The sequence below is a fragment of the Trachurus japonicus genome, chromosome 4 (genome assembly GCF_045865225.1).
Source record: "Trachurus japonicus isolate A0001 chromosome 4, Traja_1.0".
NCBI classification, from domain to species: domain Eukaryota; kingdom Metazoa; phylum Chordata; class Actinopteri; order Carangiformes; family Carangidae; genus Trachurus; species Trachurus japonicus.
Genome location: NC_140910.1, coordinates 28,934,584 through 28,949,878, shown reverse-complemented (window position 1 = coordinate 28,949,878; position 15,295 = coordinate 28,934,584). Strand labels below are relative to the sequence as shown.

Genomic DNA, 15,295 nt, shown 5'->3' with positions numbered 1-15,295 from the left:
CTTTTATTCATCTTATTTTACTCATTTTACTCTCTTCACGTCCTTGATTTCTACTTCTACCATATCCTCCCTTTTTTCTCTTATTCTGTTAACGCCCATTTCATTCATTCTTTATTTCCTTCACTATCATTCATTTGTTGATACTAAATTTCTTGTTTCTTCTGTACTATTTTTACCCTTGTATTACATTTCTTAATCAATTTCCATATACTTATATTCCATACCTTCTTTGTTTCCTTATTCATTTCTAATATTATTAAATCTTTAAATGTTTTATTTTCCTCCTAATACTTTTTCTCCTCTTCAGTTTTTCATCTTTATGTCTTCCACTCTTCTTTACTGTTGTACTTCTCTGTTCTGATATTTCCTCATTAATTTGTTCCTTTATTTCCTTGAATAAATGAAATTAATAATATTTCTCCTTTTGTTCTCCACCAGTTCTGCTCAGAGTGACACAACACTGAAGGCCAGACTGGAGGCCCTGCAGTGCCACTTCACCTGGGGCCTGGAGCCTGAAAGGCACAAGTGTTACACTCTCAGGGACACTCTGGAAGACATTGGGACTGAGGGGGGAAATAGTTGGTTGGGTCACATTTACAACCTGCAAGGGTTCATCCATTACAAGCTGGGGTGCATCGAACAGGCCTGGAGTTTCTTCAGCAGGGCTGCAGAGGCTTTCTGCCAGATGAGAAACTCAGACGAGGGCCCCTGGTTGGTGGTGAACTATGGAAACAAGGCTTGGCTGCACTACCACCAGGGAGAACGAGCTGAGAGCCAGGCTTGTTTGTCAAAGGTTGATGAGCTAACGAACAAGTATCCATCTCCATCACAGGATGAGCTCCACCCAGAGATCTACGCTGAAAAAGGCTGGACTCTGATGAAGTTTGGCTCAGACAACAGGCTGCTGGCTGAAGACTGCTTCCAGAGAGCTATCAGGATGCAGCCGGACATGGTGGAGTGGAAGACCAGCCATGTGATGACGCTAGATAGGAGCGACATCTTAGAGCAGATGGAAATTGCCATGCAACAGGACCCAGAGAACCTGTATCTTGCTGCTCTGTACCTTCAAGCTTGTGCCAAGAATGGTCAGAGAGTTAAAGATGAAGCCCGTGAGCTGGCCACAAAGGTTTTGAGAAACCCGGTTAGCAGCTACAGTGGTATCGAACCATTACTGAGGTTCTACAGAAACTACATATCTAAGGATGAGGCTATTAATTTGGTAGAGGAGGCAATGAAAGGACACCCAGAGAATCGTTACCTAAAGAGGCGTGCTGCAGTCTGCTACACAGTCAGGGTTGTTTCTAAAACTGATTGTCCCCCGATGGACAGCATGATCGACAGAGCCATCACTCTCCAAAGAGAAGTGATTTCTCTTTACCCTGATTCTTCACTTAAAAAAAAATTATCCCTTGCACACACTTGTGGACAAAACCACAACCAAGCTGAGGCTGACCAGATATACAAGAAGCTGCTACAAAGTGTCTCTGATCTAGAACCTAAAGGGGCTCAGATGCTCTACAATTGCTATGCAAAGCATTTGCATTTCATCCATAATATGGGCTACGACGCCATAAAATACCACATGAAAGCAGCAGAGATAGCAAACCAATCTTACTTCCGTGACAACAGCATCAATACTCTGCGGAGGATTGAAGAAAGAGGGAGAAACCCAATGTGTGGAGAAATTGAGGATTTTCTTGCAACTCTGCAACTCTAAGAGCCGATAATGAAGAGGAACATGTTATAGCTCAGTTTCACAAATCACCAGTCGGCCTCCAAAGGTTTTAACGTCAGTCTGAAGACCCTCAATTTAGAGAATGAGGAAAACATTGAAAGAATAATATAATTATCTTGACGTGATCATCACCTTTTGAACACAATCAATGTGAGCAATTGAAAACTACATTTTAATATGAATAAGTCTTAAACCTCTGCTGTACATTGAGCTTAAATAATATTGTATCTGTAATGTTTTGTGTGAGCAAATATCAAATCAAGAGCTTATGAACTGACTGCAATGAGCAGTGTATAATAAAACAATAATAAAACACACCCACCCACTGTTTTTTTCATTTAAAACAAATATGAGATGTCTCAACACAGATAAAAGAAAAACAGATGTCACATTGAGAGGACAGGCGTGACACACAACCGACCTGCTGAAGAGCTACATTTGATTTTAAAATAACTTATCATTAAGTAAATGTGAATATCAGTCTTTAAATATATTCATTTCTACCTGTGTCTGAGGAGCTGCAACTTTTTATGATTGTCTGAGGATGTTTAGACTCTTAAAAAGACAATTTACTTTCCAGTGCAGTAGAATAATAAACACATCAGTTTCAATATAGTCGTCACAGTTATTGGTGCACACTTCATAATAAACCTGGGTTATCTTTTAAAGCCAACACTTCCTGATACGACAAAACTGTGCAACATCTGACAATTTTTCTTTAATTTTATCAATGCATCAAATCACAGGACACACTGACTGCAGTAAAATATCTTCTCCATTCACAGTTAAGAGACAAAAACCCCACCTGTCCCTGTCTCCATAAGGTAGCGTGTTACACAGATCTGTGTGTGGTCAGTGGAGGAGAAAACAGGAAAGCTTTGGTGATCATGTAACCGTTAATACTGATAATTTCTCCCCCTCTCTATTTTTTATTTCTTATATTACACCTTTAGAAATTCATACAATTTAAGGATTCTGGGTTTTGAAGATGATTTATTAAATGTCAAATGGGTTTTGTGGTGAAGCTCTTGGACTAACAAAGTCCCTCTGGTCCAGTCTGATAATCTAAAGTGTTGTGCATTGTGTAACTCAACTAAAATCTCAGATGTCATTGTATTATCTGTTTTGTTACCTGCAGAGTGAAGTCCCTGTGTACCACTGAGTGTTTCTCTGGGGTCAGTCTGATTCTCTAAAACCATTTTCTGCTCAAGTTGAATGTGTGACTTGCTGCCCTCTAGTGAACGCATCAGTGAACTGCATGTTTTATATTTGCGCTCTGGTACTGCAGCAACATCACTGGCCTGTTAGTGGCAAAAATGGTGATAAAAAATTGCCACATTATTTCAAAATGGCTGCCTTCCTGTTGCATTAGGAGCAGGGGCACAAGAGACTTATTTTATAGATTTGGCCACATTTCATGTACCGACTGGTCTTCATGCATGTAGGTGAAACTACGGTGGCCTGGAGGCTCAAAGGAAAAGGACAGCAACTTAAGGAAATTCATGCACAGATACACACTCTACAAATTCAGAAAAAAAAACTCATCAATTTGACAACACATGTTTTAAAACACAACAAAAATGCACACAAAAAAGTGACTCGGCTAAAAACAAAGGCTAGGCGGGATGGCTAGTTATGGCCAGTTGGCCAGTTATGTGGCTGACTGGCCAACAAGTACTTAAGTACAAGTAGTTACTGTACTTAAGTCGTTGTTTTTGGAGGATTTATACTTTACATGAGTTTTTATATTTATCAGGACTTTTAGGCTACTTTTACTACTTTACAGGGGAAAAAAAGTACTTTTACTCCACTACATTGAAATTGGATTAAGTAGAAGTTTTTTCAAGCATGCATCTTAACTTAAATTGACTGGCGCTTTGCACAGAATATATGGTACTTTGTTGTGTCCCCTGGTAGAGCGTGTACCACTAAAGCTGAGTCTTTACTGCAGCAGCCTGGTTAAAGAGTTAAGAATTAAGAGTTTCGTCAGCATGGCTTCCTCGTCCGACACTGAAGACAACAACATACTTGTAGGACTTGTCCTTTTGATACTAAAGTACATTTAATGAGATCTACTGTAATACTTTTACTCAAGTAATTTTATTTGGGGTGACTTCTACTTTTACTGGAGTAACTTTTGGTATCTGTACTTTAACTCAAGTATTGTTTTCAAGTACTTTCTACAACTTCTAGCCAATCAGCACAACCCATCAACACATCCCATTGGTTAATTTTAATTCAGTCAGGGACTGTCAATCACCCAGTTGCTGGATGGGATGGGCTAATGACAGTGTCACAACAAGGCTAATTAGCAAGCCAGATCTCAAGTGACAACAAGGACAAACAACTGCCAAAATGTGTTGTGCGCTGGTCTTGGCCAAAAATGCTGGCCCATCCCTGCTGCCCAGTGACACAGAAACATTACAACAACTTATTCACATCACATGAACTCATTTAGTCAGACATTTTTATCCAGAGTGATTCAAGAGTGAGGGGGTATGCCTTCAGTTTCAGAATATGATTCAGGAAACCATGGATGGATCACCAGTGGGGTCCATGAATATTGTAGTGATATGTGTCCTTGAAGGCTGATAGAAGACCAGACTGGCTCCTGTATCAAGGACCATTAGGCTTTCACTGGACATGAAGGGAGGCCGATCAGAGGAGCGCTGCAGGAGTCGGCCAGGACCAAGAACTGGGTGGTGTACTGAGTCTGGGCCAAGTGAGAAACACCAGGGATTCTTGTAACTTTGATATTGGTACGGTGATGGAGAAATTCATTGTCTGTGATCAACAGTAGTTCAGTTACAAAGGTTTGGGCTAGTCAAACGAGGAGTTTTTATGTCGCTTTCACATCCAGACCTGAGTCCAATACCTTTCTGTTTGACAAAATTGAAAGAGGCTTGCAGCTTTATTGTGATCACAACGTGTGTCATGAGTCAGGACTGCACTTGGACTTTAGTGCTTTGACTTTTGCTTTGCAAAGGCTGAAACCTCAGATTGGCACATTCAGACCCTATGATTCAGACTCTAAGTTTAGACCGTGGACTTTGTATTGATTGAAACCCAATTACCTGAGCTCATACCTGTTGAGCGCTGTCCTTTTTTTGTGGGACAGGTGTGTCCCTGAATGTTTCTAAACAAAAGAAGCTATTTTCCTGAATTAATTATTGATTTACATGTTGATATTTGCCAAATTTATGTCAAGAAGTTATTAATCGGAGTATTTTTACATTAAAATCCATGTGTTTTTTGACTCATCCCAGTGTCCAGCACAGCAGGTAGATTAGATACTGTATATTTAGATTTTATTGTCCTTTTCAGGATAATTGTTTCCATACAGCCATGAGAAATACATCACTTTACAAACAATAAAGACCACAGACTTGTATCCTCAACCATACCTGTACATTCCCACATTTACATACCAACAAAAGCCTGCACCCAACATACACATTTCCCCACATTTTCATATCCACATATACTGTATATACAGTATATATTCACATATCCAGGTGAAGAGCGCGGCTGTCAACAGTCGCACAGGCAGTACTCAACATACATACAACACTATGACTAGCGTAGTCATCGGTCAATATCCCAGACAAGTTCCTCCCCAGCTTCCTGTTTTTACCAGACATCTGACATGAGAGTCATTTCAGGGCATCTTTAGTGGGAAACGTAAGTAACGTAACCCAAGACTCAACATACCATTGTTTACAACTGCATAAAAGTTAAACATTAATAATTTAATGGCCAAAACAGCAGCAGATATAAAGAGCTGATTATAGAGGGTTATACATTCAGAAAACTACTGACAACAGCTGGAAGATGAGGTTTGTTGCTGCTTTTTCGTACCTGTACTCAGTGACATCATTAATATTCTCTTTCTTTCTTTCTTTCTTTCTTTCTTTCTTTCTTTCTTTCTTTCTTTCTTTCTTTCTTTCTTATTCCCTTCCCTATCATTCATTTGTTGATACTGAATCTCTTGTTTCTTCTATCTGTAATATTTTTCCCTTGTATTTTATTCCTCCCTTTTATTCCATTCCTTCTTTGTTTCCTTATTCATCTCTAATATTATTCAATCTCTAAATGTTTTATTTTCCTCCTAATACTTTTTTCTCCTCTTCGCTTTTTCATATTTCATGTCTTCCACTCTTCTTTACTGTTGTACTTCCCTGTTCTGATATTTCCTAATCTCATGCATTAATTCCTTCAGGTTTTTCTTCCATAAATGAATGAATGAAATAAATAATATTCCTCTTTTTGTTTTCCACCAGTTCTGCTCAGAGTGACACAACACTGAAGGCCAGACTGGAGGCCCTGCAGTGCCACTTCACCTGGGTCATCGAGCCTGAAAAGCACAAACTTTACATTCTCAGGGACACTCTGGAAGACATTGGGACTGAGGGGGGAAATAGTTGGTTGGGTCACATTTACAACCTGCAAGGGTTCATCCATTACAAGCTGGGGTGCATCGAACAGGCCTGGAGTTTCTTCAGCAGGGCTGCAGAGGCTTTCTGCCAGATGAGAAACTCAGACGAGGGCCCCTGGTTGGTGGTGAACTATGGAAACAAGGCTTGGCTGCACTACCACCAGGGAGAACGAGCTGAGAGCCAGGCTTGTTTGTCAAAGGTTGATGAGCTAACGAACAAGTATCCATCTCCATCACAGGATGAGCTCCACCCAGAGATCTACGCTGAAAAAGGCTGGACTCTGATGAAGTTTGGCTCAGACAACAGGCCGCTGGCTGAAGATTGCCTCCAGAGAGCCATCAAGATGCAGCCAGACATGGTGGAGTGGCAGACCAGCCGCGTGTTGGCGCTAGTAGATACCTTGGAAATGCGCAAAAACCTGGGGGATGACATCTTGGAGAAAATGGAAATTGCCATGCAACAGGACCCAGAGAACCTGTACCTCGCTGCTCTGTACCTTGAAGCTTGTGCTATAAAGGGTCAAAGAGTTGAAGGTGAAGCCCGTGAGCTGGCCACAAAGGTTTTGAGAAACCCGGTTAGCAGCTACAGTGGTATCGAACCATTACTGAGGGTCTACAGAAACTACATATCTAAGGATGAGGCTATTAATTTGGTAGAGGAGGCAATGAGAGAACATCCAGAGAATCGTTACCTGAAGTGGCGTGCTGCAGTCTGCTACACAGCCAGGATCTTCTCCCAAAAGGACAGTCCCCTGAACAGCACGATCGACAGAGCGATCACTCTCCACAGAGAAGTGATTTCTCTTTACCCTGATTCTTCACTTCAAAGAAAACTATGCCTGGCAGGCATTTGTGGAAGATCAAACCACAACCAAGCTGAGGCTGACCAGATATACAGGGAGCTGCTACAAAACGTTTCTGCTCTAGATCCTAAAGGGGCTCAGATGCTCTACAATTACTATGCAAAGCATTTGCATTTTGTCCATAGGGTCTACGACTCCATAAGATACCACATGAGGGTAGCAGAGATACCAGCCGAATCTTACTTTCGTGACAACAGCATCAGTACTCTGCGGAGGATTGAAGAAAGCAGGAGAAACCGAATGTGTGGAGAAATCAGGGATTTTCTTGCAACTCTGCAACTCTAAGAGCCGATAATGAAGAGGAACATGTTATAGCTCAGTTTCACAAATCACCAGTTGGCCTCCAAAGGTTTTAACGTCAATCTGAAGACCCTCAATTTAGAGAATGAGAAAAACATTGAAAGAATAAAAATTATCTTGAAGTGATCATCACCTTTTGAACACAATCAATGATGTGACTAAACTAAATGTTTCTGTGAGTGTAGCTGATGTCATATCTGGCCCTCTGTGTTGTGTTTCTCACGGCCTGCTGCCCTAGGTGGGGTTCGAACCCTAGTCTCCCGCACATCACCTTTTGAACACAATCAATGATGTGACTAAACCAAATCTTTCTGTAAGCAATTAAAAACTACATTTTAATATGAATAAGTCTTAAAACTGATATTTCTGTAATTGTACTAAACTGTATATTTAATGTTGTTTAAACCTCTGCTGTACATTGAGCTTAAATAATATTGTATCTGTAATGTTTTGTGTGTGCAAATCAAATCAAGAGCTTATGAACTGACTGCACTGCAGTGAGTAGGTTCAATAATAATAAAACAATAATAAAACACACCCACCCACTGTTTTTTTTCATTTAAAACAAATATGAGATGTCTCAACACAGATAAAAGAAAAACAGATGACAAATTGAGAGGACAGGCGTGACACACAACCGACCTGCTGAAGAGCTACATTTGATTTTAAAGTAACTTAAGCAAATGTGAATATCAGACTTTAAAATATACTAATTTCTATCTGTGTCTGAGGAGCTGCAAACTTTTATGATTGTCTGAGGATGTTTAGACTCTTAAAAAGACAATTTACTTTACAGTGCAATAGAATAATAAACACATTAGTTTCAATATGGTCGTCACAGTTGGTGCAGTTCATAAGAAACCTGGGTTAGCTTTTAAAGCCAACACTTCCTCATACGACAAAACTGTGCAACATTTGACCTTTTTTCAGTGCATCAAATCACAGGACACACTAAGAGACAAAAACCCCACCTGTATCCGTCTCAAATATATAAATATATATTGCATATATATAGGCTATATATATATTTATATATATATATATATATATATATATATATATATATATATATATATATATATATATATATATATTGCAGCTTTAGAAATCAATACGGAGGGTTAAGGATTCAGGGTTTTGAAGATGATTTATTAAATGATAAATGCGTTTCGTGGTGAAGCTCTTGGACTAACAAAGTCCCTCTGGTCCAGTCTGATATCTGGAAAGAAGGATGCAGTTATTCATCATTGAACTGACCTTTACTACATTATTCTCTATGAAACAATGGGCAGCCGGTGTCTGAGATGCTTTAGTCCTCAGACTGAGTTCATGGCTCATGAGAAACATGAAGTTTGTGCTCCGTCTTGACTCTCCACGCCGTGTGCAGAGCAGGTCAGAGCGTCACTGTGAGGTGACCAACAGTTCATGGGGACAGACAGCAGGACGTCTCCCTACGAGCCTGTGGAGGACGCCGCTGAGCCCAGGCCGCTCTGTTCCAGCTCCGCTATCACCAGCATGTGTTTGAAGTCCGTCGGCTGGTGGTTAAACGTCTCCACCAATCGGTACGTCTCCTGCCTCTGCGTGCCGTAGAACAGCTGCACCTGATTGGCCAAACACTGAGCCTGGTGGACGGTCTGGGGACGGGGAGGACGGACAGACGGTTAATGATACAGACACAAGTATTCAGACTGTCTCTTGTTACACACCAGGCAGAAATCAACATGAGGTGTTTTATTTAAAGAAAAAGTACCTCGTCAGTCAAACCATGTACCATCAAACATAATAAGACATCTATAATTATGTTGTTTTTTACATTATTGCATGTATCATTATTGTTTTGCATTATTCATTCATTCATGTATGTATTTTTCCATTTTTACTGCAGTAAAACAAGAAGGGAGGAAAACCATCCAGTCCATCCACTCTATTATCCTGCAAACTTTTGAAAACCTAAACTAAAACCTACAGTAACTTAACTAGCATTCAAATTTGGCAGGATGGTTAATAAGACATCTGTCTGTGATGTGACTAACTCAGAACACAAAAATAGTTTCACTTGACACAGACTTTAAAGAAGCTTTCTTTGTCTCCTCATCTCGTTGTGACGGAAACTTCAGCACAGTGTGAATGATACTGATCCACAGACATGAAACATTATCAGCAGTGACTGAACCACAACTGAACTCTTCTACAGAGGAGCTGAGGAGCAGAACTGAGGACACTGAGCACTCTCTTAAAAACTCTTAAATACTGAAGTGAACATTTTAAGGAAACCTTGAGTCTTTTTGTTCAACAGTTTTTTATTCTAAGGACATTTTAATTTGCACTTTTGTGCCGCTGACCTGAGGACTGCTGCTGTCAGGGCTGCTGTTTAAACGCAGCTATAAATGACTTACTATAAACTTTGGGTCCATCTCGGCCGTCATGAGGACGACGCCCTTCTCCTCCTTCAGCTCCGGGTAGTGGTAGAGGATCAGCTGACTGGGAGCGTTTTCCCCCATCGTCTGGACAACGACAACAAGCGTTACAAACAGCTTAAATTAAATAAATAATTAAATAAACTCCCACTTCACTTTTTACACAGATGTTCAAAAGCTTATTTCATATTTACATATTTTAGGGATGAAAGTTGCAGTAGCGTTTTTCATGAGTTTCTTTTTTTCACTGAGAAAACAATAACGTTTTCTTATAAAAAGTTTTAACAACAACTTCAGCATTCAGCTCCGAGGAAATGCATGTAGATCTAGACACAGTCACACTTCAAAGCTCAGAGTCAGGTTAGACTGGAATTATATATTATATATTTGGTTAAAAAAGAAAAGAAAAGAAAAAAAGGATCAACAATCTTGACAGTGTGAAGTGTGAGCGTCTGTGAGTTTCACCTGGACGTTGATGAGGGAGGTGAAGTGCAGCTCGTGTCCGGACCACTGACCCAAGAAGAACTCGTATCCTTCCCTCTGAGGCAACGCGTAGAGGAACTGAGGGAGGAGAGAGAGAGAGGTCACCATGGTGATAAGACCCTGGCTGATTTATTGGACCATGCTTTATGATCAGATCGTTAATAAGCATCATCATCATCACTTCTCCTGTGGAGTTTCTGCGGCAGTGAACTCACCATGGGGCAGGACTCCGACCTCCTGAGGATCGTCTCATAGATCTGTGTCTGCAACAGAGAGGAAGACGAAGGTCGTTACGTCATTCATTAACACATGTGTGCTAATTGTTCAGCACTGATGGATCTAAGAGACTGTGTAGAAAGATACAGTAGATAAAATACAATCTGTAGCAAATGTTTAGTTTAGTTTTGCTGACATTACATGAAGGACATCAAATCACATGCAACTATAGAAAATGTCAGAATAAAAGACTATCACTAAGTTACACTGTGGATCTTGATATAAAGAGAGTAAAGAGTGTTTATATTCAAGGCAAGAGACCAATTTTCTAAATTCAATACAAGCACAGTAGAAGTAAATTGACTCTTGTGTGAAACTCACCGGGATGACGGCACTGATCGTGTCTTTAGCCGAATAATATTTCATCCAGAGCTGAGAGAAGAATAAAAAAGAATAAAGAAAGAAAGAAAGAATGAATAAAAACAGGCCCAAACAGGTTTTGGTGTTTCACCCAAACCACAGGAAGTGATGCAGCGTCCCACAGCCTCACCTCTGCCACCTCCTCGCCCGACTTGTCCCGGATCATGTCCATGTTGAGGATGGAGCCCAGTGTCTGAAGAAAAGATAATTACATAGAGAAAAACACAAATTAACATCTCGGACGATTCAATGAATCACTTTATAAACCCAGAGTACGGCCATTAAAACAGAATGAATTTGAAAATAAAGTAAACATAATATGATGCTCTTCCTCTCTTCTCACCTTGTTCTTGGTGAAGCCTCCAGATGCTCCATCGCCGGACGCCATCTTGTCCCGTTTCTCCAGCTGCAAAGATTCAAACAGACATGATCAAAAGTTAAAGCTACACCCGCTTCGAGATCTCCAGCCACAATACAGAGGAGGCACACACACCTATGGACGGCACAACCCCCTCCCCCCCCCCTAACCATCACATCAGCCCAAGTCCATAAAGCACTAAGGAAGATCAACCCCCGGAAGGCAGCAGGACCAGATAACATCCCCGGGAGGGCCCTCAAAACATGTGCCAATGAGCTGGCTGATGTTCTCACCTCCATCTTAAACCTCTCCCTCAGCCAGAGCATTGTTCCTTCATGTTTTAAGAACACGACCATCGTCCCCCTTCCCAAGAAGACCCCCGCCACCTGTCTGAATGACTACAGGCCAATAGCACTCACTCCGATCATCACCAAGTGCTTTGAGAGAGTGGTGTTGGCGCACATACAGAGCAACCTACCAGACACCCTAGACCCCCTGCAATATGCCTACCGCCCCAACAGGTCCACTTCAGACGCCATCGCTGCTGCTCTCCACTATTCCCTCTCCCACTTGGAAAATAAGGACCCATACATCAGGATGCTCTTCATAGACTACAGTTCTGCCTTCAACACGGTCATTCCCAACAAACTCACCCACAAACTATTAACACTCGGTCTACACCCCACCCTCTGTAACTGGCTCCTAAACTTCCTGTCTGGCAGGCCTCAGTCTGTCAGGATTGGTGACAGAACCTCAGCCAGCATCATCACCAACACTGGCACCCCACAAGGATGCGTCCTCAGCCCCATCCTCTACACCCTGTTCACCCACGACTGTGTCGCTTCCCACAACGACAATATCATCTTAAAGTTCGCGGATGACACAGCAGTGATAGGGCGCATCACTGGGGAGGATGAAGCAGCCTACAGGAAGGAAGTGGCCAGGTTGGTGTCATGGTGCGATGACAACAATCTCATCCTCAACACAAACAAAACCAAAGAGATGATAGTGGACATGAGAAAAGAGAGGGGACCTCATCAGCCACTATACATCCGAGAGCTGGAGGTGGAGAGGGTGAGCAACTTCAGGTATCTGGGTGTCCACATCAGCGAGGATTTCACCTGGGCATTCAACACCACACAGCTGGTCAAGAAGGCCCAACAACGTCTGTACTTCCTCAGGAGGCTGAGGAAGTTTGGGATGTCAACGAACATCCTCAGCAACTTCTACAGCTGTGTGGTAGAAAGCATCCTGACCAGCTGCATCACCGTCTGGTACGGTAACACCACAGTGATGGACCGCAAACGCCTGCAGAGAGTGGTGAAGACGGCCGAAAAGATCATCGGGATCCCACTGCCCTCTCTGCAGAGCATCCACCAACGCAGAGTCCACAGGAGAGCTGCCTCCATCCTCAACGACCACACCCACCCCCAGCACAACTTGTTCACACTTCTGCCCTCAGGCCGGAGGTACAGAAGTGTGAAAAGCAGGACTTCTAGGCTGAAAAACTCCTTTTTTCCCTCTGCCATCAGACTCCTAAACAATAGGAGTCGGTAACTCATTATTCACACAGTAGCACCACATTTGCACATGCACAATTTGCACACTATTTATTTATTATTTATTTATTATTATACATAGTGCATATTACACACACACATCATACCTCCTTCTCTCTTCTTTTATTTCTTTTATTATTATTATTATTATTATTGCTGCTCACTGTTGTTGTTGTGTTGTACTATTGTTGTTTTGTAATTGCTCTTTTTATTAATTGCTGGCTTCTATGACGAGGACAGCAAAGTAAGAATTTCATTGTCAGGGAAACTCACCTTTCCACTGTGCAAATGACAATAAACACTTTGAACTTGAACTTGAAATGAACCCAGAGAGAAACATCAAACTGATCCTTCTTCACTGTGCTACGTGTGTTTGTGTATATAAATGTAGATGTTTGGTATCTCCACCTCCTGCTCCATGAGCTGGACGAACTCCGCCTGCTTCGAGTGTCCCAGCACTTCCTTCTTGGCGTCATGACGAGTCTCCAGTCGAGCCTTGTACTCCTGTGGTTTGGCGCTAAAAAAAACAACACAAAGATAAAAACATAAGTCAAACACCAGAGTTAACTTATACTTGAGCATTTTGTCAACTGTTTTTTGATGTGGTGGCGATAATTTGCATTTCGGTGCACATTGGTTTTCATTCAACCTGCCTTCCTACATTACCCAGAATGCCTTTGAGTTAACATACAGAAGAGCACTGTATCATACAGCAGAAATTAATCCTGTGAGCTTCATTAACCATATTCATAAACATTAATCATGGATCAATAGCTTGAACTTATTAGGGGGTTCATTGGACATGTCCAATAAAACTATAAAACTTATGACCAGAAAAATAACACATCTCTTATCCGTAACTAGTAAAGAATCGTTATGATACCACCACGATATATTATTTTCCTGGTTATAAAAGTGTTATAGTTTTATTCGACATGCCCATTAACATCATAACGATTCCTTACCGGCTATAGATAAGAAATGAGTTGATCATCACTTCTACAAATTGTCAAATTGTTTCAATAGGCCTTCTTCTTATGTAATAACAACTCAAAACCATCAATAAATTAAACGTTAAGACATTTTAATGAGTGGAATATTAAATGTAATCATTTAATTGGTGTTGCCTGTATGTTATTTATATTTTTACCATTAAATTAGCCTAGGAGAAAAACACAAAAACACACATTTGTAATCTTGACACGATGATAATTATTGAACCGAATTAATCATTATATTGCCAAAACTACACAGAAACATTTTGCGATGATCTAACTAATATTTTCACTCATTAAACAGCAGCTTAACTCTTAGATAACATGTTTTGTTAACGTGACACCGGTCCGGTCCAGGCCGCTCACCTGCGCAGCTTCTGGATCTTGTCCTGGTACTTGTTGAAGAACGGGTTTTCCTCCAGATCCGGATCCCTCCGCACCGAGAAGGCCCGGAACTGCGCCGGCACCAGGCCGGGGATCAGCGGCCTGATGCCGGTGGCTCTGACCGCTAACATGCCCCGGTACAGACATGACATTTGGAGCACAGCGGCCGCCATGTTTCCATCGCTCCCGTCGCACATCGATAAGGTTCCGGGTGGGAACGTTGTTTTATACATTGGTTCCGCGAGAAAGGGATTTATTTATTTATTTATTTATTTTGAGGCATAACATAATGATTTTTAATCCTACGACTACAACAATACATTACAAACATTTTGTCATGTTTCTATTAAATTCTAATCTATATAAATTCATTGGTTAATTGTACCAGAATAATAAAATATATCAAAATTATAAACCAGAAAAAAACGAGAACACTCAGAAAACAAGATTGTACTAGTAGGACTAAAATGAAAATATATTATATTTTTAATAATTAATGACTTTTAGTTAGTATTTATTATTAGTATTATTAGTAAGATATTCAAATCTAAAAAATAAATACTGCTACTATTATTACTGGAAACTACTACAACGACAACTAATAATAATAATAATAATAATAACAATGATAATCATAATCATAACAACAATATTAATTTAATCAGTTTTTTTTATATATTGTATGTTACATGTAATATGATATACTATAATATAATATCATAATATATGATAAAGCCTATCATATGATATATTGTAGTAATATAATCAATATGCTGTTTATGTTTTTGTTCATTTCAAACAACTGAAAATAAGAAAATAAAAAACAGAAAGAGAAACGTTTGATGGGAACGATAACACATGTTCATGATATTTGATTAAACAACAAGATGAATTTCCCTAAGTGTTCAGAAATAGAAAATAATACATTTAAATATCAATGAGTCAAAGCAGCTGCAGTGATTCACCTCCGTTCACATCTGTTCTGTGAGTTGTTGTCCTGACATATTGAGACCAGTGGAGGTCACTGCAGACCTTCACTAAAACCTGCTTTAATCTTCAGTTCCCTACTTCGCATAAACGCAGCTTTTATTACATTAGAGCCCTCGCTGGTGTCTAAACACTGAAGATCT

At 40.5% G+C, this 15,295-nt stretch overlaps 3 protein-coding genes across 3 annotated transcripts in view; 2 read left to right on the top strand and 1 right to left on the bottom strand.

Annotated features, from left to right (window-relative positions):
- The window catches only part of LOC146989139 (antiviral innate immune response effector IFIT1-like), a 2,032-nt gene extending 197 nt beyond the window's left edge, over nt 1–1,835 (top strand). The window contains exon 2 of the mRNA XM_085775112.1: nt 451–1,835. Within this exon, the coding sequence (XP_085631238.1) occupies nt 451–1,717 (1,267 nt within the window). The 3' untranslated portion in view covers nt 1,718–1,835. The remainder of the gene's footprint in view (nt 1–450) is intronic.
- A 3,731-nt stretch (nt 1,836–5,566) lies between these two features.
- On the top strand, nt 5,567–7,507 carry LOC146989138 (antiviral innate immune response effector IFIT1-like). The gene is made up of 2 exons (XM_085775291.1): nt 5,567–5,571; nt 6,016–7,507. Exons 1-2 carry the CDS (start codon nt 5,567–5,569, stop codon nt 7,316–7,318), a joined length of 1,308 nt encoding a protein of 435 aa, XP_085631417.1. The 3' UTR covers nt 7,319–7,507.
- A 954-nt stretch (nt 7,508–8,461) lies between these two features.
- On the bottom strand, nt 8,462–14,363 carry atpaf1 (ATP synthase mitochondrial F1 complex assembly factor 1). The gene is made up of 9 exons (XM_085775111.1): nt 14,148–14,363; nt 13,195–13,303; nt 11,213–11,275; nt 11,000–11,062; nt 10,831–10,881; nt 10,449–10,496; nt 10,216–10,311; nt 9,730–9,837; nt 8,462–8,967 (listed from the first exon to the last, which is right to left on the bottom strand). The coding sequence occupies exons 1-9, from the start codon at nt 14,360–14,362 to the stop codon at nt 8,785–8,787; spliced, it is 936 nt and encodes a 311-aa protein (XP_085631237.1). The 5' UTR covers nt 14,363; the 3' UTR covers nt 8,462–8,784.
- Nucleotides 14,364–15,295: the final 932 nt, after the last annotated feature.

Coding starts and splice junctions, on each gene's coding strand:
- atpaf1 (XM_085775111.1), bottom strand. CDS start 14,362: ATGTGCGACGGGAGCGATGGAAACATGGCGGCCGCTGTGCTCCAAATG. Junction 10,312..10,448: donor GGTCGGAGTCCTGCCCCATG/GTGAGTTCACTG, acceptor CTCCTCCCTCAG/TTCCTCTACGCGTTGCCTCA. Junction 9,838..10,215: donor CCTCCCTCATCAACGTCCAG/GTGAAACTCACA, acceptor GTCGTTGTCCAG/ACGATGGGGGAAAACGCTCC.